This window comes from Cottoperca gobio, chromosome 2, assembly GCF_900634415.1.
Source record: "Cottoperca gobio chromosome 2, fCotGob3.1, whole genome shotgun sequence".
In the NCBI taxonomy this organism is placed as follows: Eukaryota; Metazoa; Chordata; class Actinopteri; order Perciformes; family Bovichtidae; genus Cottoperca; species Cottoperca gobio.
This window is the reverse complement of record NC_041356.1, coordinates 9,793,768-9,814,404: the sequence shown is the minus strand read 5'-3', so window position 1 is coordinate 9,814,404 and position 20,637 is coordinate 9,793,768. Positions and strand designations below refer to the sequence as shown.

General features: G+C 43.3%; 2 protein-coding genes across 2 annotated transcripts in view; one reads left to right on the top strand and one right to left on the bottom strand.

The window, feature by feature from the left end:
- Positions 1 to 6,917, bottom strand: part of r3hdm1 (R3H domain containing 1) — a 33,692-nt gene extending 26,775 nt beyond the window's left edge. Inside the window, 2 exon segments of the mRNA XM_029444581.1 lie at positions 2,212 to 2,370; positions 6,762 to 6,917. The gene's annotated coding sequence lies outside the window, so the exon portion shown is untranslated.
- Positions 6,918 to 11,075: 4,158 nt separating this feature from the next.
- Positions 11,076 to 20,637, top strand: part of zranb3 (zinc finger, RAN-binding domain containing 3) — a 58,004-nt gene continuing 48,442 nt past the window's right edge. Inside the window, 4 exon segments of the mRNA XM_029451294.1 lie at positions 11,076 to 11,116; positions 11,811 to 12,012; positions 17,384 to 17,402; positions 17,680 to 17,858. Of these exon segments, the coding sequence (XP_029307154.1) occupies positions 11,867 to 12,012; positions 17,384 to 17,402; positions 17,680 to 17,858 (344 nt within the window). The 5' untranslated portion in view covers positions 11,076 to 11,116; positions 11,811 to 11,866.

Below are 20,637 nucleotides of genomic sequence, written 5' to 3'. Positions count from 1 at the left end.
ACTATCAGAAAAAATGTGGAATAGCCTCGCTAATTTCAAACTGTATGAAGGCAGATTATTACATTTCTACTCGATTAACGTAGCAAATGCAACGTTTCTAATCGAATGTGTGCAGACGTCCTGCTTTTAAAAAGGAACAGCATGCACATTACACTCCAGAGTAGACCCACATTTTGCTTAATTTAATGACATTCTGCATAAAACATGACTTTTCTGGTTGGCGTTGGTCCAATTTGTTTAAAAGAAACGATTAAAATAAAAATAATTCTCCATTATTGCCAATCGTGGAACATTAGTTGCTTTGCACCTATGGTCCTTTGCATGAAATAAATGTGTAATGCCATGACCTCCCTATGTTGAAGTCATAGTGTGAGTTCATTCTGCTGATATGCCCTAATTATGCAGTCAGACCCCATGCGGTGAAACACACACAAAGACACACACATATGCAAAAGAAGGGAGGGCCGACATCTGGTACATGAGAGCTATGATTAATAGGTTAATTAGAAACGGGCTCATCAAATTCACTTTGCACATCAAAACTGGATCCACACATGACAGCACCTACTCTGCGCTCGAGTGTGTACGTGACTGGCTGCGTGTGTGTGTGTGTTCCAGCCTTCGCCAATCAGCGGGGGCCTCAACCTATGTGCCCGGCAGTGATCGGAGACATTTTCCTATCTGATCGCTGAGCAGCAAAGCGGTTGGCTGAGACCTGATTGTTTATCTCCGTCCCTAAAGAGCTGAGATCGCTCTCTTTAAAAAGGCGGCATCCAATTCCTCTATGTCAGAGTAATCGACTTCTAGCGAGGTCCGCTGCTCTCTTGAGCTCATCCGCCAGGCAAATGTACTGCTAACACATTACTGTGCAAGGCTAGGAGGTTAGCTATAGCGTAGCAGGGCGCTGGAGTCAGATGTTGAATTTCAATGACCCGTCAGAGGTTTGACAAAAGCAACGCCGGCTGCTGCTTTACATTATTTTTACATTCTGGGAGGAAAACAGCTTAATACTCCAGAGTGCGGCGCACGCCTTTGAATATTTAGTGTCTGTTGCTGACATTTTGATGAGTGAAGTCTCTTGAGTCGCTCTGTTGAAGATTTGCAATATTGGACAGATATTTTTCAAGAGTCGGGCTTGTGATGGATAGCTATTTTGTCCCTCACCGAATCACTCATTCTTCCAAACACATTTTATCATGGGACTGGAGTGTTGGACTAAATTTGGCTTCAGACTTTGATGCAGTCGAGTTTCCCCGTCTCATCTCATGGCGGAGGTAATTGCACCGTGTGCCTCTTTAGAATCCCTGATGTTTTGACTGCATAAGTAATATAGATCATCATTTGATCCTTAGGGTTACATTAAGGAAACATCTGGGAATTTAAGGAGCTGCAATCTGGTCTCTTATGAGTGAGACTGAAAGCGAACATCACCATATTGTTCTTATATATATATCCCTTAATATTATAATGTCACATTATGGATTATTCACTCAATGTAACGATAGCCGTGCGCCTTCATGCAGCAATACTGTGGCGGGAGGGAAACTTCCAACCAATCGAGTGCAACGCAGAATAAATGTTGTGCTTGATCTGAATGAATGAAAATTAACTCCGTACACATGCATCCTTTAAGGTTTGAGAATGACAGTAACGTTTGACTGGAGTTTGTTGAGTTTAACAGTGAAAGCTTGGCTGCCTGAGATTCCATTTGCATTAGAAACATTAAAATAAAATAACACTATTATATGGTTAATCCATTTATAGTGCATTTGGGAAAACGCCGTGTATTTTTAACAATACACCTCACATATTTGGTAAGAGAAAGATTTTTCTCTCGATATCTTTATAGCACTTTGCAGGAGAGATTATATGTAGAAAGAAATGTGATATAGATTCCATATCTTACTCTGAGCTCGTCAGAGGCTGTGTTGTTGGTGTGGTCTGTTAAATTGCGTCATCCTGTTACGCCCTCTTCTTCTGCAGTGGTTTAATGGCACCCGACAGGAGAATTAGCCCCACAAGCTGTTCATCTCCATGAACCAACTTCTAATATCCGCATAACAGTCATTAGCATTTTCTTTTGCTGATGTTCTCGACATTCGCACTAAATCTGGTCGTAAACTTGACTTTTATAATATTAAGACCCCCAGTAAATGCATAGTTTTCCCTGGCTGACTCTTCTAATCAAACAGGAGTAAACAGGAGACGTACTTGTTGCGTAGCCAGTGGTGGTTGCGGCGAAGGAGGATGTGGCTGGTGAAGTCGATGAGGCTGAGCCTACCGATGCCATCGAGACTTCTTTGCCCATGTCCGCTTCAGCTGCTCTGAACAGCAACCGGGGCCTCCGACACCCTCATGACCCCTGCTGACCTGCAACCGAGAGAGGCACGGGGTTAGCGCTGTGGTGTTAGGGGTCAAAGAGGTCAGAGGTTAGGTCGCATGGACTGACAGCAGTCAGGATGTCAGCAACTCTGAAAATATTTGTGCGTCGGAGCAAAAAGTAAAAGTGTGGCGAGTGTGTATTTCTGGGCCTATGCGTGCCAATGCGCCATAAATAATAGATGAGCACAGAGATGGGAGTGCGGCGCAGGCAACAGGAGAAGGCACCCCTGCCAACCTCGTAAAAAACCAAGCATTAGGAATTCACAGAGCAGCGGGGGAAGATAGCATTTCTCAGCTGAAAATCCTCTGCCATTTAGTGGCACATAAATTTCAAAAATCGCCTCGTGTACAAAACTCTATTTTCCAGAAAATTCCTTTTCTAGCTGAACTACAGGGCGACACTGGTCGGGCAGGGCAGCGACAACAACTGAGCTGCGAAGTATTCACAGAGTGATGGAGAAAAGGTCTTTTGTGATACAGTGAATGTGATTTCCAGCTTTCTTCCTAAATAAATCTGATTGAATGAGCCCTGTGCCTCCTTTATGTTGGGAACATGTGACATTAGTGGTTGTAGTTGCCATATTAGGATGATATAAAATCCAATTAGAGCTGCAACTATTATTGTCTTTATCGATTAATCTGCAGATAGTTTATTACATTAATCATTTAGTTTATAAAATGTTAGAAAATAGTGAACATCATAACTTCCTAAAGGTTTCAACACATTGCTTGACGCTGTATATTCCCTGATCGCAACATACATAACTGATCCTCGCTCGGTGCTTCTCATTGTCTCCCTGCGTTCCTCTCGGCCTCTCCCTCCTCCCCTAATGTCCGTCTCAGTGAGCGGGCGAGGTGCCACGCTGACTCTGGCACCCAGCGGTGCCAAGGCCTGGCTGCTGCTCCCAACACGGTCGTGGTGAGACCCCTGTGCCAGCCAAAAAGGTCAAGTGGAATCCCTGCTCACTTTATAATCTTCCTTCTCATGACACCTCAGCCTGCAGCCAGGGCGGCAGGCTGAGGTGATGATGGGTGAGAGAACCGTGCTGTGGAACAGTCGCCATTTCGTGCATTGCTTCCGTTCAAACAGCCCAACCAAACACAAATCCTGCTCGTGCTTAACGAGTGACCTAAACAGGACCACTTAATGTTGATCTAATCTAAGACTCCACAACTCTTCAAGATAAAGGTTGTTTGACATTTTAGAAAATGTGAGGGGAAAATGTCCCCTTCAGTCTGCAGCATTTCTCCCTGGCATTGGCAGGTGTGAGGCCCAAGGCAGGAGCCATTCATCAATGTTAATGTCATTTGTATAATTACTTACATCTGGAGAGAACACAACCTGGTACATGCAGTTTGTAGGCCATACATTTCCCCTCTTGTTCTGAGATACTCTTATCTTTACCCTTCTGCTCTTCTTATCTCTTTCTAAATGCACCCAGCAGCTTTTACAGGGTTATTCGGGTGTGACAGCAGGAGGATCATTCTGCTGCTGTGGCTCTAGATTTTGCCCTTCTTGCTTGCAAAAGTGGTTCCAATTCAAGCCGCTGCGAATAGAAGTGCCAGCTAAATGTCTGTAATGGAAAAATGTGGAGGCTGCTCTGTAATTCAGTGCTGCTCCTGCAGCTATCACACATGCACACACGCAGAGTGTAAAAGTTGTTCTGACAGCAGTGTTGCTGAGTCTGGCCATAGGCGCTCCAGGTTTTATGACCAGCGCTGCTGAGCGGGCTTCAGGACTTCACACTGAGCCTGTGTGTGTGTGTCTGTGTGTGTGAGACAGTCTTATGAATGCTAATGGCGCAAACAATGCACAGCACACCCCCAGATTTTTTTTTTTTTGACAGACACGGACAAAAGGGAAACATCACCACTTGCTGCTCAGCAGCTTCTAACGCACCGCAAAACGCACACGCACACACACACAGCAGTGAACTTGTAGAGACGCTCCGCCTGCCTGTGCGTCCTCCAGTATTGTGCTGTAGCTGACAGGGAGTGGTTCATTGGTATTACAGTCGCCGCAGAGCGCAGCAACCTTAAAGAGGCTCCCTCAGGCATCGTTCAGTGTCACACCACCTTTATCACCATGCCCGACCGCATATCAGCAACCTCACACTCTCGCACTGAAGCATCCACCCTGCCCATCTGCACGTAAATGCAGATATGATCAATTAGAACACAGGAAACATAGAAATAATTATCACACAAATCAAAGATGACAATAAAACCAATACAGTCATCCAGACTAACAGCACATATGCAAATGCACAAACACATATTCTCCACTGCACGCATGTTCTTGACGGAAATTAATTCTCAAAAAACCCACAGTGGGGTCATAAGGGTGGCCGTCAACTGAGCCGAGTTAATCATACACCAGGCTCTTCACGGACTACTCTCACGGACAATTACGTTCGATGGCAAGCTAATGAGAAATTTTTCAATCACTGTGAAGCGCATAAGAGCCTACTGGTGATGGCACGCACACACAGGAACAGGCGAGCAAGCATACTCCAGTTTACTTTTTTCTTTCCCCTTCACACAGGCACACAGGCATACAGCACACAGCACACACACACACACAGCTTGCAAAAGGCTGACCTTTCCCTCTCACACCTCCGCTCTGTTCTGTTCTGCTCATCTCTGCATGGATCAGGGCTCTTGTCTGGGCTAAAACCAGCTCAACTGGAGGTGAAGGACCCTCAATCCCTCCCTCTATCTGCTACTCCATCCACTCTATTCTCGGTAGAGGAGATGAGTCAAACCACGGGACGGAAAAGAACAAGCCTTCACCTTCACAAGCTTCTATGTGATCACAAAGAAAACCCACTGACGATTTAGAAATGCCCTGAGCAACAACAAAAAAAAGTGGCAGCATCTTCCTGCATGCAGCTGCAGATTATGCGTGGAAAAATAAGTCATGCTTTATTGCGGCGCTGATGAGCGTTTGCAAGTGTCACATAAAAAGAACAACGGCAGCAGCGGTGCCAAACAGCTGGGATATTGTCTGCAGAGATGTAGAATACTAAACACAGCGCCATTCAGTGGAGCATAGTGAAACAAAAGCCGACTCAAAGACAAAAGGTGATGCCATGTCTGAGGGCTACGGCTTTGCGTCACCTGCTCGCCCATTTCTGAGGAAAGATTACCACTTATTCATGGCTGAGTTCTAAAATTGTACCTCCCAAGCACAGCCAAACATTTTACGGCAATGCCGTTAATCGCTGACTTCCAAACACACCAACAAAAAGAGGGATTTAGAATAAATCGGCTTCCTGCACCCTGGCTGGTAAAATCAGACATCAAATAAACTGTTAATTCGGTTACTAATGCTGGTGTGCACTCATGGCGCTGCAATAAAATTGATTTCAGCGTTTTGCTAAACTGAGTAACTAATCTCCCATTTTCTAGCCATTTCTGCTAATTGCAAAGCAAGGAAAGCGCTGACAGGGGAGCGATATAATTGGACCAGAAAACGATTAGAGTAAAGCTTATGAAATTATATCACTTTCATACACTGCTTGCCTCCATTTCTGGGGCAGCTGAGGCAGTGTCAGTTTAAGGAACTGCTTGCAACAGCTCAGACTGAATTAACTGAAAAAACATAAACAGGCACAAATGAGCCTCTAATTGCGCTTTTCGCTCTGCCTCCAGGTCGCATAAGGCAGTGTGAGCCGGTGCGGAGAAGCGGAGGCAAGCATTAATAAATTAAATCCACAGCAGAGCATGCAGGTAATCCATTACCTATCCCATAGGAGAGCTTCCAGGGAATATCAATCTAGGCTATTAGAGGAGAAACAATAAACACAGAACATGCAAGTCTAGCAGTTTTAATCTATAGAGCCTTATGAGAGGAGAATAACTCAAAAAGTCAGACTCATTAAAAGTCCATTTGCCGTTAACACCTGCAGAACAAACAGGGGAGAGAGCTGGGCCAGGTTGAGAACAATGCAGAGCGATGCCTCTTATTGGCTGATCTTGGTTAATTATCCTCGTAATGAAAAGCAGAAGCTGCATTGGCAAACTGGCGAGGAGATTTGGAAAGCTCTGGCTCAGCTCACTGAGCAACACGGCACTGACAGCACACCACATCTCATGTTGCGCTTAGTTTAACAAGCCAAAGAAAAAGACTGCCATGCAATGATAAAAGAATCAGGAAAACTGACGCGGAAGAGATTTTCTCATGGATTAACATGTTGTTGGTTTTAAAAACAGCATTAAACACAACATGCGTTCACCTTAGGAAGAAATCAACAGCCTTAAAAGGCACATGACAAAGAAAATGTTAATAAAATAATAGTAAACAAGAAATATGAACATGAAATCAGAAAATACAAGAGAGATTCATGCCCGAAGAGGCTCGAAGCTGCAGGACCTACCTGCCCGGCAGCTCTGCCCTCCGTCCCTTCTGCTACTCAACCGTTTAGTTTCCATTGTACAGGAGGCACAATTTGCTGGAGAGGAGGCTGGGGTCGCCTCCCAGCTCGCTCCTCGGCAGCTGCCTGCTGCCTCCTGTTCGCTCGCTCGACTGAGTGAGAGTGTAAGACGGGGAGAGGGGAGTGTAAAGGGAGAGGGTGAGGGAGTGGGTGTCACAGAGAGAGAGAGAGAGAGGGAGAGAGAGAGAGAGGGACGGAGGGAGGGAGGGAGGGAGAGTGCTGTGCGAGCACAAGTCTACCTGCCACAACCCATCAAGCCAGCCAGCCTTGGAGACAGCGCCAAATCAACAGCTGGCCCCTGTGTGATGTCAGAGCCTTAACAGCCAGTCACAGCAGCCGAGGCCGGCCGGCACTACGGAGCGCCGACTGAACCAAAGGCAACGGCTAAAAGGGGCTCTTCATTAGCTACTCTGCTTTAGGATGGAGGCGGGGGTAGGAGGAGGAAAGGGCAGTCAGGGACATGGGATGGATGGAAGAAGACCCAGAGGAAGAGGAGAAAACAGGAGGGCGGGAGGCAGAGCGGTAAGAGTGAAAAGGCGCAGAAAGGAGCACAGAGGAGGCGAAAAAAGAGAAGACAAACGGGGAGGAGGGAGAGGACAGGGGACAGGATCGACATGTCTGTGGCCAGCTAGGTGCTCAAAGACCAGGTGGAGAGTCGATGGGGAGGCGCTGGCCGCTGAGAGGCCGAGCTGTTCACTGGGCTACCTTCCCATTAAAGCTGGCACCCTGCTTTTCACACAAGACGATAAGACTGCAGCTAATCCCACAAACTCAGAGAGAGCTACCACCTGAAATACCACCCATTACTGAAACAGAGGAGTAAAACACTGAAATAAAACATTGAGCTTTAGGCAAATCTCAGACAGTCTTATTGGTGGATCAGATAGAAAACAAAACACTTCTGCATAAGGAAGAAGAGACGCTGCTTGTGCATGATCAAACCGCACCCCTCACCTCTTCTATTTGATCTAAATCTGCCTTTTGTGACTTTAGAGGATTTAATAGGAAAAACATTTGGGATCATAGCATCCACCAGAATTCACTGGGCTTGTTTATTTCATTATGGATCAAGTATTCTGTCTCCTCTGAACATGCAACGAAGATCGCGTGAATATGAGAGATAATTGAGCTCTGAAAATAATTTACTTCATGCAGCACTTTCATCACTAAGTGCCTGACAGGCTGTCAAAGACATAGGAAGTCACACAGGTCCTATACACAGCCGAAGTCTAGACTGCCATAATGTGATTGTTTTTGTCCTTTCAGTCACTCAGACTTTAACAGCAAACACAGTGGGCGGAAAAGTTCCTGCTGTCACTTAGCAACCAAACACCAGGCTGCGACAACCGATCCGATGCGATCCTGCCTCATAATTGTACCATTCGTTATGCCAGGTCTCTGAAGAATGTATTATTGTGCTTCCTTAATCCCATGAAAAGGTCACCAATTGAACAAACAATTTATAGATAGGCGGATGAATTATTTAATGGCCCAGACCAAATATTATGGGAAAGAGAGATTTTCCCCCTGGAAGGCGATGAATTATTTAGTCATCGGGCCACATCTTCGGTGAAAGCCATTACACGGCATCCTCAACCTCAATATCTGATAATGTCATCAGTTCCGAATGTGCCCTAACCTGCGTAAAGAACGGTCAACACAGTTGGGGCTGCAGCAGTCTGAGCAGCAGCGGGTGAAACAGTTATAGCAAACAATTATTAGCTTTTATCTTAAGCCTGGGAGGGGTGTGCCACAGAGTGTAGACAACGGCAAGAGAGCATTTCAGCAGTGATTCAGTGCACTCTGCGACTGCCACTTCCTCTCAGCCAGCAGGTAAAAACAGATATTATTTATCTGTAATAACCATATCATCCTAACTTGGTAACAACCTGCTGGATAACTTCTAATTTAGCATGCACACAATGACTAATTATGCTCATAATTCCCCATAAAGTACACACACAACACATGTACATATCGCTGGCCAGCACATTTGCCAGCCCTGCAAAGATTAACACATCATCTCCACTCTCTCCAACAGCAGCCGGAGGGACTGAGCATGCATCCACTCTCCACCCACCAGGCTCCGCTGCTACCTTAATGAAAATGATACTATCATGATGCCTCAGTGGTGGCAACTTGTAAGCTTTCAGTGCCATCTCTAACAAATATATGAGGCGATAATTGTCTGGGTTAGTGCATAATGGGTATGGGTTATTTATTACACGAGTAATGAGTTAATAGATGTATTATTTATAGTCTTTTACTACAATAAATCTAGTTCAAGTCATGTTTCACGGTCCACTTTTATAATCTATGTGACAGTAATAAAGTTGTACTATGTTAAAAACTATACTACTATATAAAAAGGCTTTTAAAAATTCATTAAATCAACAGTGAAAAAAAAGAATCTATGAAAAAGCTTGTGGTTGATTGTGTGCAAAGCTACACTGCATCATACATTATTTAATTCATATTACTGTATGCCACAAGCCTTAGATACAGAGGACAGTGGGTAGCATTGATACATTTTATTTGTCACAAATGCAACAATAACCTCCTTTGCTCTTTTTTGGTAAATGATCTATCTAGGTTTTCTGGTACTTTTCAGGCAACTGCGCAACGTTTTATGTCAATTGTTAATACGTGGGAATTATTCATTTGTGTGTGACATTTTTTTCTATGCTTCTATCGATCAAGAAAATGTCTCATAGCCAATCATGTATCTACCACAAAGACACGAGATTTGTATTACAGCATAGAGGAAGGTGTAGTAAATGCATTTGATTAGAGCAATGCAATTTAAATGCTACTTTTCGCTCTTTATTCAACAGCGAGCCCGTAACACCAGACTCCATTACAAATTCGGCAATTTTAATATTTCTTTAGTATCGACAAACCCACAAATCCCGGACAACACGTGACATTTCAATCTGATAATGTATACATACAACTAAAATTCGGCCAATAATACATTTACACAAGCAGCGCAACGATTCAATTAAAGCTCAGTTTATTGAAATAGCTAACCGTTAACCTTAGTACACACTGCTCGTTGCCGCATATTACCGGGAGAGAAACAGACGAACCAGGCCTAAAAGTTATTGAATTAAGCCATATAATTCAAGTACTGCTGTTTGCTTTCTCGGACGAATGCCGAATTTAAATATGGCCTCTTACAATTTGGAGACGGCATTTGCTTGCGAGGTGTGTACTTTCGCCGAAGAGCAAGGCAACATTATATGAGCCACATTTGGCATTGGATCGTGTCGGGGCTAAGCTAACGATTATTACCTGCCACTGGGGCTTGCTAACGCTTGAAAACGGCCAAACACCGGGCGCCGTGCGCTGTCATGCACTAGCAAGAGAGATGTTTACTGCTAACTAGCTCGTGTTACATGTTTACAACAATCCGTTGGACGTTTCCCCCCCCCCGCAAACCGGTAACTGTTGGACAAGATACTGCAGATATCTAACGTTGCCTTACCGCTTTGGTTAACAATCGGTGAACAGCCGTAGTCTCTACCGAGGGTGAAGTAGCTAGTGTTTGTGGCGGAGTGAAGGAGAGACGGCGGAGTCCAGAAGGCTGGGAGAGTGCGTCAGATCTCACGTTCGACACGTAGGGTGTTGAAAAGATGTCACGTCTTTTCGTTGCCGTTTTATTTTGGTTGCGTTAAGGCAGCGCGCATGCACGCATTTTGTCTGACAATTTGTCTCACGTAGATATCGCTAATGTAAAGTATTTACAGTTTTAGGTGAATGTGATTACATTCGTTCATAAGGTAACAGGAAGTTGCATTGAGTAATAACTAACGTTACGTTGTGCGGATGCCCGGTGATGTAAACCGAGTGAACCTTAAGTTTCCCGCGAAACCTTTCAGTATTTTAGTCCAGTCTGCTGTTTCATAAACCATTTAGTTGCTTCACTTCATTCCTCACCGGGTAGGCAAACCACGCATACACTAACAAATATAACGTTGGCTTCTTTCTATTTATCTTCGCTAACACAACTCTTTTATACGTATGTTATGTATGTAGTCACGATGCCATAACGTTTTAGCAGCGCTGTGTATTGCAGAACATTGTAATGTAGCATCTAAACACATAACGTAAAACGCATTTATGTTAGCTTGCTAGTTTTTCTACTCGCATGGTAGCTAGAAACAAATGCAACATATACGAACAAATAAATAAATGCATAGCACGAGCGGTGCTTTTATTTCTATAGGTAGGTCTATTTACTTCCGGTTTATGTTGCTAGCTTTAGCCAAAGATGTGCTACATCCTGACTTATTTAGGTAGTATAATTAACTCCAAATGTGTATTTTGCATACTTAAGTGTGTACTAAGTTGTTGTCGGTTCCTAACCTGTCAACGTGTTCTATAGATCCTCTAAAATATCGCAGATAAAGTTAAGTTTAAACTCATTACAAACACTTTAGCTAACTGCAAGATACTGCCTTCTACAGCAGAACATATTAGCTTGACGCATTTAGGTAGAAAATTGACTTTCAAATTTAATTTGTGGTTGTTGTTAATACGTAGTATTACTATAATTATAAATGTTCCCAAACATTTTAAAACAATAATATTAAACATGCACAACATATAACTGTAGACACTTCTTGCTATACTGTTGTTATGGGATGTTGTTACTGTTTTTAGACACAGTTTGTGGGGTTGACACATGGATGTATAAAGAGGGTTGACAGCACCAGGTGAGGCAACACAGAAAAGATGCTGTTGCTGTAACTTGGGGCAGCTCAGACAGGCAACTTTGACCAACTCATCTAAAATTCAGACTTTCTTTGTCCACTACACTGCGTCACCCAGCTTCTAAAAATGCTATTCCTGTCAGTGCTACTAGGCAGCAGAGGAAAGATTCTTACCATTATTCTGAAAACATGTTTAAATCAGCAATCAATATAGTAAACAAAAGTACTCTTTAATATCAAATAGATGCTGTGAATTCTTGTTTTTTTTCTTCTCTAGCCTAAAATCAGAGCCAGCTGACTGAGCCAGTGCTGAGAAACTGATGAGACTTACCAATGGAAATGGATGATAATGGCCGACAGACCTCTTGCTGTGATTCAAGATGGTCACAGCAACTGTCAGGCCTTCCTCACAAGCTCCAGCAGCGCCTGATGCCTTTCCAAAGGGATGGAGTGGAGTTTGCTTTATCTAAGAATGGACGGTAATCAATCATAGCTTTATGGTTCGTTAGTCAATTAGTCTAGTTTTTAATTATTATTTTTTTATGTTAAAATTATAGTTTGGATTTAGATTGTATGAGGTACTTATCCATAGTCGATCTATTACCTACAGTGGATGGCAGAGAAACACACATGAGTTCAGTCCCCCGTCGTAAAGGGCTGTCTGACAGCAAGGTAAAGCGGTAAAAATATTCTGAATATAACGCACACTTGAACTGATATTGATTTTTAAGTGTGCCTTTATTTTAGGTGTCCATTGCTTTTCCTCCGTGCGATAACTCAGGTTTTCTTCTCCATACTGAAGGCGTGCGACCGCCGTCTACTGCAGGTAATACACTGACTGTGGATAAGAGCCTCATACCACTACCACCAACACCCTGAACTATCCCTTTGTGTTAAGAAACATCTTTGATATTGGAACAACACTCTTGAATACAGTTTTTAATGTCATTTTAAAACTAAATGTCAGCTTGCATCTTGCAAATCTGTAATAACATGACAAGGCAAAACATTGATTTGACAACTAAATGTAAACCTAAAGTCGGCGTAGTCCCCCTCTGTGATTATGCCATCCTGTGTTTGCAGCCTCCACCTCTGCAGAGTGTAAATATTGATTTATTGCTATGAAGATGCGTTCACCTCAAATCTATTGTCTGAGCAGCTTTTAGAATAACACAAGTATCTTCTTGTATCTTCATTCCGGAGCTTCACACCAATTACAGAAAGAGGCAAGGTGTAAAGAAAATGTTTCGATTTTTCACTTTCTGGTGATGAAGATGTTCAGTTCGTGTCCATGCTTGACTGCAACACTTCAACAAAATCTCTATTATAACACGTTTGTTTCTCATCCGTCATTTAATATGAAGTTATGTTTACGTAGATGATTTGCTTTACGGAGCTCTGACTTCCATCCCGGCTACAATACATTATTGATGGCTCAAGAAGCAAGAAGCAAGAATGTGTGTGAATATATTCTAAAATCAGAAGTTCAGATAAAGTCCAGGTTGTATCTTTTGACAGCAATTACAAGTCCACGCATTGCCCTTAAGTCCGTAAGTGTTTGGCTGTGTAGAGCAGGACTTCTTCCTCCCCGAACCAGTCGATGTACGCTCGGGCTCTCAGGAAGGTCAGCGCAGGGGGAGCCAATCTGAGCGCCGCTGCTGTGATGCAGAGCGGCCATATTGATTCAGGAACACTGGGAGGCACTGCTTTGTTACATGGGTGGGTCAGAAGTCAATTGGCTCTCTCTCTGCACCGTGTGGACAGCTACCTCAGTCAATTGGCATCAATGTGAAAGGAAGAGCAGCGCTTCTCTCTGGAGACGAGCACAAGTGGCATTAGTAGAGGCAGAGGGGGCCTGGTTTGTTTACCTGAATATCACGGTATATATAAAATAACTATTCTGTATGCCGGTGCCACACAAGCATAGGTGCGTGACTCCATCTTCCTAAACCTGTGTGATGATAGGCGGCTATAATAAGCTATAAACTACGATTGGACAATCGCTGCTTGTGGGCGGGCTTTAGCGAGCAGAGCCCATAATCACCACGAACCTTGTGTTTCTCTTACAATCATGTCATATTTGCTACAATAGGTTTCCAATTATTTCTTCTCTCTTTATGTTGCCAAAAGGGTCCATTAGTCTCCACCATTAGCATTAAAACACAAAGCCATTTTAGGAAACTATCTTCTCCACATCCTGGCTGCTACACATTATAAAAGTAGTAATGTGAGATAATAATACAGTGACTAAGAGGTTAGCAACGATGTGTACTCACACAGACAGATGGTAAAAATGATCACAAGCTAAAAATGGTCTTTTTATTGACACTAATCTGGATCTTTTCTATGTATCTGAGGCACCCTGCTGTTCTTTATTTGTTCATTCAATCTCCCTGAAAAGGGACTTGCATTAAAGCAGCAGTGTCTCTCCCCCCCCCCCCCCCCCCACTGATACTAAACAGAGACCAGAAACAAAGTAGCTTCAGGCTTCAGAAGGAGTGTAACAATTCTTGGAAATGTCGGATATCACTACCTGAAGTGGAACTAGACACGGCAGACTGACAGACAGCCCTTCGTTATGAAATAACTCCTGAAATGAAGTGAACTGCAGAGATTGATGTTGGATATCTAACAGTGTGGGAGGATCCGTGGGCAGATTTCTCCTTTTTAAATCTCATAGTCGTTGTGTCTTTTCACATCATCAAGAGCATCGAACCAAACCATCAAATGTTGTCGCAATTCAAATACTTATGGGGCCCGCTGTATCGGTCTGTGTAGGAGGGTGAGCGAGTTTTATGAGAGAGATGAGGGATAATGTGTGGAAGTTGTGGCACAGCATGACAATAAAAACCCTTGAGATGTGGTTGATTGTATTGTTTGGAAAGTTAGGCAAAAGTGTGCCATTTGAGTATACATTCAGCGTTTCTAAAACAAACGCAGGTTGCATCTGTATAATGCAGGACTGGGAAATGGGACAAAACATCAATTTGGAGTAAAAGGTCATCCATTAAGACCTCTTGTTCGCTTCCATTAAGGTGTTAACTGCTTGAAGCGAGCCACGTGACGCACTGTATGTCCGCTCTGCTCTGATTTGTCCAAAATCTTATTGTTAGTGACTGCCTGTGCTTTTATTGAATAAGGCCTGCTCTGCGGATGTGAGAGGAGATCAATAAGCAGACTGTGTTGTCTCTCCCTTTGATGGTCAAATTACTGAGGGAAGTCCTTTCCAGAGATGGACTTTGTTCTCTGTGCACATACGAGTTGATTTATTTATACCACATCTGTAGTCGTCCATAAGTACAGGTCATAATATAGAGACAAAGAGACGCTCTGTACACAGAGTGCTTCCATAAAAGCATGTGGGCTATTCAGCAGTGCACTGCTACACATTTGCAGTACTGGGAGCACGATTCATCTTATTACCAGAGTCCCATAATAAACCAGTGAGAAGAACGCTCTGAATGCTATGTCCTCCTATTTAACATTAGACGTTGCTTTAGGTGTTAATGTAAGGAGTGTTGTATGTTTGTGTTATGGAGACGGCAGATGATGCGTTCTTCTATGCAGCATGAAAGATGTAATCTTAGTCACGATCAGTAACCCGTAGCTTTAATAGCCGACTTTCCATTATTTGGAGTATTAGAGGTTTTTAGAGGCTCAGGCTGCACACGATAAATACACGTTGCAGCCCGCTGGGTCAGTTTGTGTGTCAGAGAGAAGAATGATGCTCGTGGGGGAACACTTTTAACGAGTATTGTAACAAAACACGTTCATCATTAGAGACAAACATTCATATATCTCTATGAACATCTTAATGGATTATGATTAAACATTGCAAAAGGAAATATCGACGATTATGTGAAGCTGTTGAGTTGTTTTCAAATGTACTTTTTGACGCTTTTGACCACAAGCAAAGCGGCATGTAGTTCCTTTACGTTCCTTAACACTCGCACCACAACGATCTAGACGGATAAATAACACTACAGGCAGCAGGACAAATATGTATTTTCAGTCATAGGGTAAACTTTCTCTTTGAGTTAGTAAAAAAGGAACATATAAGCAGAACACTAGTTGTGGCTTGCCCCATATCACCAGGGTTTAAAGTTCTCCTTTTAAAGTCACACACACTATTGAAGCATCCCCCGTCTCCTGCTAGTCGGAAAAAAAACCTTTTCCGCTAAATGCTACTTTCTTTTACTTTAAGTTCATTCGCCATATACAACGAAACTGCACTCTGAACCCATAACTGTGTGTGAGCACGGCGCCCTGTAAAACCATTGGAGTCTCTCACTGACCACGACACTTCAGGTCCAGTCCTCAGAAGAGAACCTGGAAGATTGGGGTGAGGCACCGGGCCACACAACACATCACTGTGCAGAGGTCAAACCCATCAAATCATCCCAGCCCGCTCGGAAGGTAGGGGGGGGGGGGAGCCCATTTCCTGACACTTTGGGGCTTGTGGGTTTCAGAGATAACATTAGAAAGATGGGGCGGCGGGGAGCGTGCCGTCGTCAGGCAACAGCACTGCAGCATCCTCGCAGTCTCAAACCGTCAAGACGACACTCAGGTTATTTAAAGGAGGATGATTAATGTGTTGGGAAATGGCAAGCACCTGCCCCTAGCCGCACTCCCTCCCCAGTTTGTGAGTGTGTGTGTGTGTGTGTGGGTGTATGCGCAATCACATATATATGTGTGTGTGTGTGTGTGTGTACGTTTACATGTGTTTCACGAGTGTGTGTGAGATGTGTATTTTTTGCTTTTTTGCATATCTTTTGTGTGCATTACACACATACTGTCCTGTGTGTGTGTGTGTGTGTGTGTGTGTGTGCACATTGCGCTGACTGGGCCGGTGTGCTGGCAATTAGAAAAACCACCAGTGGCAAGGTGCACATTAATCATGTTCCTCAGCTGAAAGAGAGAAATGGGGCGGAGATGGGGGGAGAGGGAGGAGGAAGAAGAATAATGAGAGGCTGTGTCTGAGGTATTCAGAGCTGCTCGCTCGCACTGTTTGCTCTGACATGGTGTTGGAAGCGTTTATGAATAAGCAAGGTCATGACAATAGGCCCGAATCCACTGGGCAGAGAGAACCAGAGGTTGATCAATCTCTGCTTTTTCCACAGGGACAACTTCAGCGAAGAAATGTGTCACGCTTTCATTGTTCCTTTATCTTGTACGGTGTAAAGGAGGAACTAGTCGGCTGTTATTTGGTTGCCAAAGTACCATATCAGACACAGCCAGGTGAGCTGTTACCTTTGTCCTAGTTTCACGTTCAGATTGCAGGAAAATCTTCCTTTTTTTAAAATGTGAAATCAGCATTAACAAAGATTGATTCGGTCAGAGGAACTCTGGAACTTGGAGGCACATTTTTTTATAGACTAAATGATTTATCGAATAATCGGCAGATTAATTGATAATAAAAAAAGTACACTTTTGTGTGACACCTCCTTTGAGATACAAAGAGAACCGGATGAACCCGTGCATAGTGAGATCTCCCCAAAGACGCAGAAATATTCAATAGGAACAACAACATAAATATTGAATAGCAACAACCCCTGTGCAGGTTTAAATTAAAAGTGACAGATTTATAATATGTCCGAGAGCAGCCGAGTGTGAGGCGACTTTGTGTGTGTGTTGTCTGCGGCCAGGGAGGTTTGAGAAGTCTGCTTGTGACAGGAAGTGTTTCTGGGACACTTGGATAAGCCAGGAATGTGTGGACAAGGGAAACAATAAAAGCTTCTCTGAAGAACGATGCTGCGGCGGCTGTTTTTTTATATGTAAGCTATAAACTTTGTCTTTTTATAACAACCAGGGCAGCTCTGATAAAGTTTTCTCTTTTCTCTTGTTTCACAGATGCATGATCGCTGATGAGGTAAGCACCTACATCGCTGGCTCATGAAGCCTATTCCCTCCCCCCCCCAAAAAAAAAAATGAACCTGGGACTTTTGCTGCATGCCTTCCAAATTAATTTGTCAGCCCTGTGCAGCACTCCCGTGTGCCTAATCGCTTTTGACACAAGAATCATTCTGAGACCTTATTACTCTTGGGCCTCACATCAGCTCGGCCGTCATATGCAATTTACTGCAGAGTCGCTGTGCAATTGACTTGTTTTTCTCCCCCTTCGCCGGGTGTTGATTTGGTCGGTCCAGATGGGTCTTGGGAAGACGGTGCAGGCCATCGCGGTGGCGTACGCCTACAGGCGGGAGTGGCCCCTGCTGGTGGTGGTGCCCTCGTCCCTGAAGTATCCCTGGATCGAGGAGCTGGAGAGATGGATCCCCGAGCTGCTGCCTGGAGACATCAACCTGGTGGAGAACAAGAGCCACACCATGTAGGTCACTGCGGTGTGAATCACAAGGTTCACCACCACAGGATACGATATTTGTCGATATCACAAAGTCTGCCACAATATGATTCAATTTGAATTAATTCAGGAGCCCAGATATGCCCATTTAACACGAGCACAAAAAGCAACTAAAATATGATTTGACGATTTTATTCCTGGGCTCCTCCGACTACTTTTAAATGATTTTTAAACCTCTTTTTTTTGATGCTATTCAATGTTTTCACTTTGCATCGATTGCATTGGATCACCGATCAATGCATTGTTACACCTGTAGTACGTAATCTGTAATAACATGCAGTTAAATCTGCATTAAATGGTTGTTTGGCCTCTTGGTGCCAGTGGAAACGAGCCATAACAACGACGGCAACATATTATTACTCACGTATTTATGACAAACCTTTTAGAAAACAGTGTTCCACACATCGAGCAGAGATGAAGCAGTTCATTCGGAGTGTTGTTTCTGACCCCCTGATGAGTGTACGTCTAATCTTCACTCTTTTTCGCTCGGTTTGGGTCTCCACCAACTCCTGAGAGAAATATGTGGCTCATTAGCTGCTAAATGCTTCACTGTGCTCACCGGCTGGTGAACATGGATCGAAAAGTACAGTAATTATTGTTCAATTAGACTTTACAATAACACATGCATGTACGGTTTTGAGGAATCATAACATCTTCACATCAGCTGTGGGTGACACTGTTTTTTTAATGAAAGGCTAATATTGGCAAACTGATAAAGTCACTGTTTATTAAAGCCAAAAAGTCAAACCCTGAGGGAAATATGCTGAGTTTCATACTTTTGAGATCCACCCGTCGTGGTTAACTGCATTTATTACTGCTTTTAGTTAAAGGTCACATCGTCATCGTATCATATTATTAAAAATGATTTCCGTTCACATTCTGTCCCCCGTTACTTTTTATGTTATGTACATTAAAGACGACGCCTTTGCATTTGTTCTTCAGCAATCTAACCAACAATAATAATTATTATTAATAATTATAGCACATTTTAAACTGAGAAAATGAACTGCTTTCCATCGACGACATAAAAGAAAAAAAAACTAATTATATTAGAAAACTAATATAAACAGCAAAAGTTAGAAAACCGTATAAAAATAATTTTAAAAATAATTCCTCCCAAAGGTAGAACAAGTTTTTGCAAAAATGTTATTATGTAGACAAATAAGAATAGATGTATTTGATTAATTCAGGGCAAAATTCTCCATGTTATGGAGCAGATGGGAACATATTTAGCAAATTAAGACCCACAATAGCTCATAAATATGCTCAGGATATCTACGTAAAGTTCTGTGCATTATCGTACACGGGATTATGAACGTGAAAGGTTGCAGCCATTATCTGAATGGGAGTTGTGTCCTCCTGCTTCTACACCTGCAAGCGGTAATGATTCACCTAAAGAGCCGGAATAATAAATACGTGAACACGCTTGGTCACACTTGGTGTAAAAGTGCGGCCGTGTGATAGACAGAGAAATTGCGGCTGACAATTTAATCTCAAAGCGTCCCTCGGTGTCACGAGTCAGCAGGGGCTGATGTTTGACAGCGCTGACAGACAAATCATGTCAACGCAGCGTCTGCAATATTGTACAAGAGCTGGAAATGTTTTGTTAAAAACTGCTGTGGTGGAGAAATGTGGCTCAAATTCACAGCTGTTTATATTGATTCAGGTTTGCACGATGTATACAAATGCTTTTATCATCAACTTTCTCTTACTTATTTTTGAATGAAACAAACTTTATGTGTGACTCGGAGGGAAAGAACCCCCTCTCCACCTCGCATCACAGATGAGGCGCAAAGAGGTTGTGAAAGCCTTCTGGGGGAAAACGTGTCCTTGAACTGGGATGTGTTAATGACTGAAACGGGGAGGCAAGGAAAGAAATGATGCAGCGCCTCCTCTCGGTGTTTTTGACTCGCTTGTTCTTTTGTAGAACATGAATGGCTCCTCAGGTTTATTTCAGCTCGGAGAAATGTGTGTGGCGAAGACAAAGAATTAGACGCTGACAGATGCTGGAGAGTTTTCAGAGATCCTTATTGAGTTTCATGCGGCTGTGTTTGTTTGTTTATCTGCGTGTTTGCGTTAAGGCTGCGCCTAAAGTGGAAATTCCAATACAGCCCAGGAATGGATTTGTTAAGCGCGAGAGAAGAGATGTATGAAACGCCCTGCGTCCCTAGTTTGTGCCTGGCAGTGTCCCGTGTGTGCGCCTCGACATTTATCAAGTCCACACACCCTTTTTAAACAGGCGGGTTTGCTTTACCTTGAGGACTCAGATGCCAATTCAGTAAACACTAGAACATTTGAACAGATGTTGAGTTTGTATTTAGTTCTAGGTATTAACACACATTTGTCAATGTGAAAGGTGATTACTGTAAGAAGTACAGAAGCAGTGTAAAGGATGAGGCTGGCCATATTCTATACCAAGTATCGTGTGTATTAACGCCTCTGGGCCGTAGAGCTTCACATCAGTTGCACTGGCGGACATGTTTCTTCATTAGATCCTGGGAACTGTAGTTTGTTTTGACTCTATTCCAAATGCGTATTCATCCGCAGCTGAAAATAGTCCCTCTACAGTGCCATGCTGTTTACTGAGCCTTTAAAACAAATCTAAGTATATATCTCCCTATAATGCCCTGTAAACATATAGAAGATGATATAAAGTGTGTGTGTGTGTGTGTGTGTGTGTGTGTGTGTGTGTGTGTGTGTGTGTGTGTGTGTGTGTGTGTGTGTGTGTGTGTGTGTGTGTGTGTGT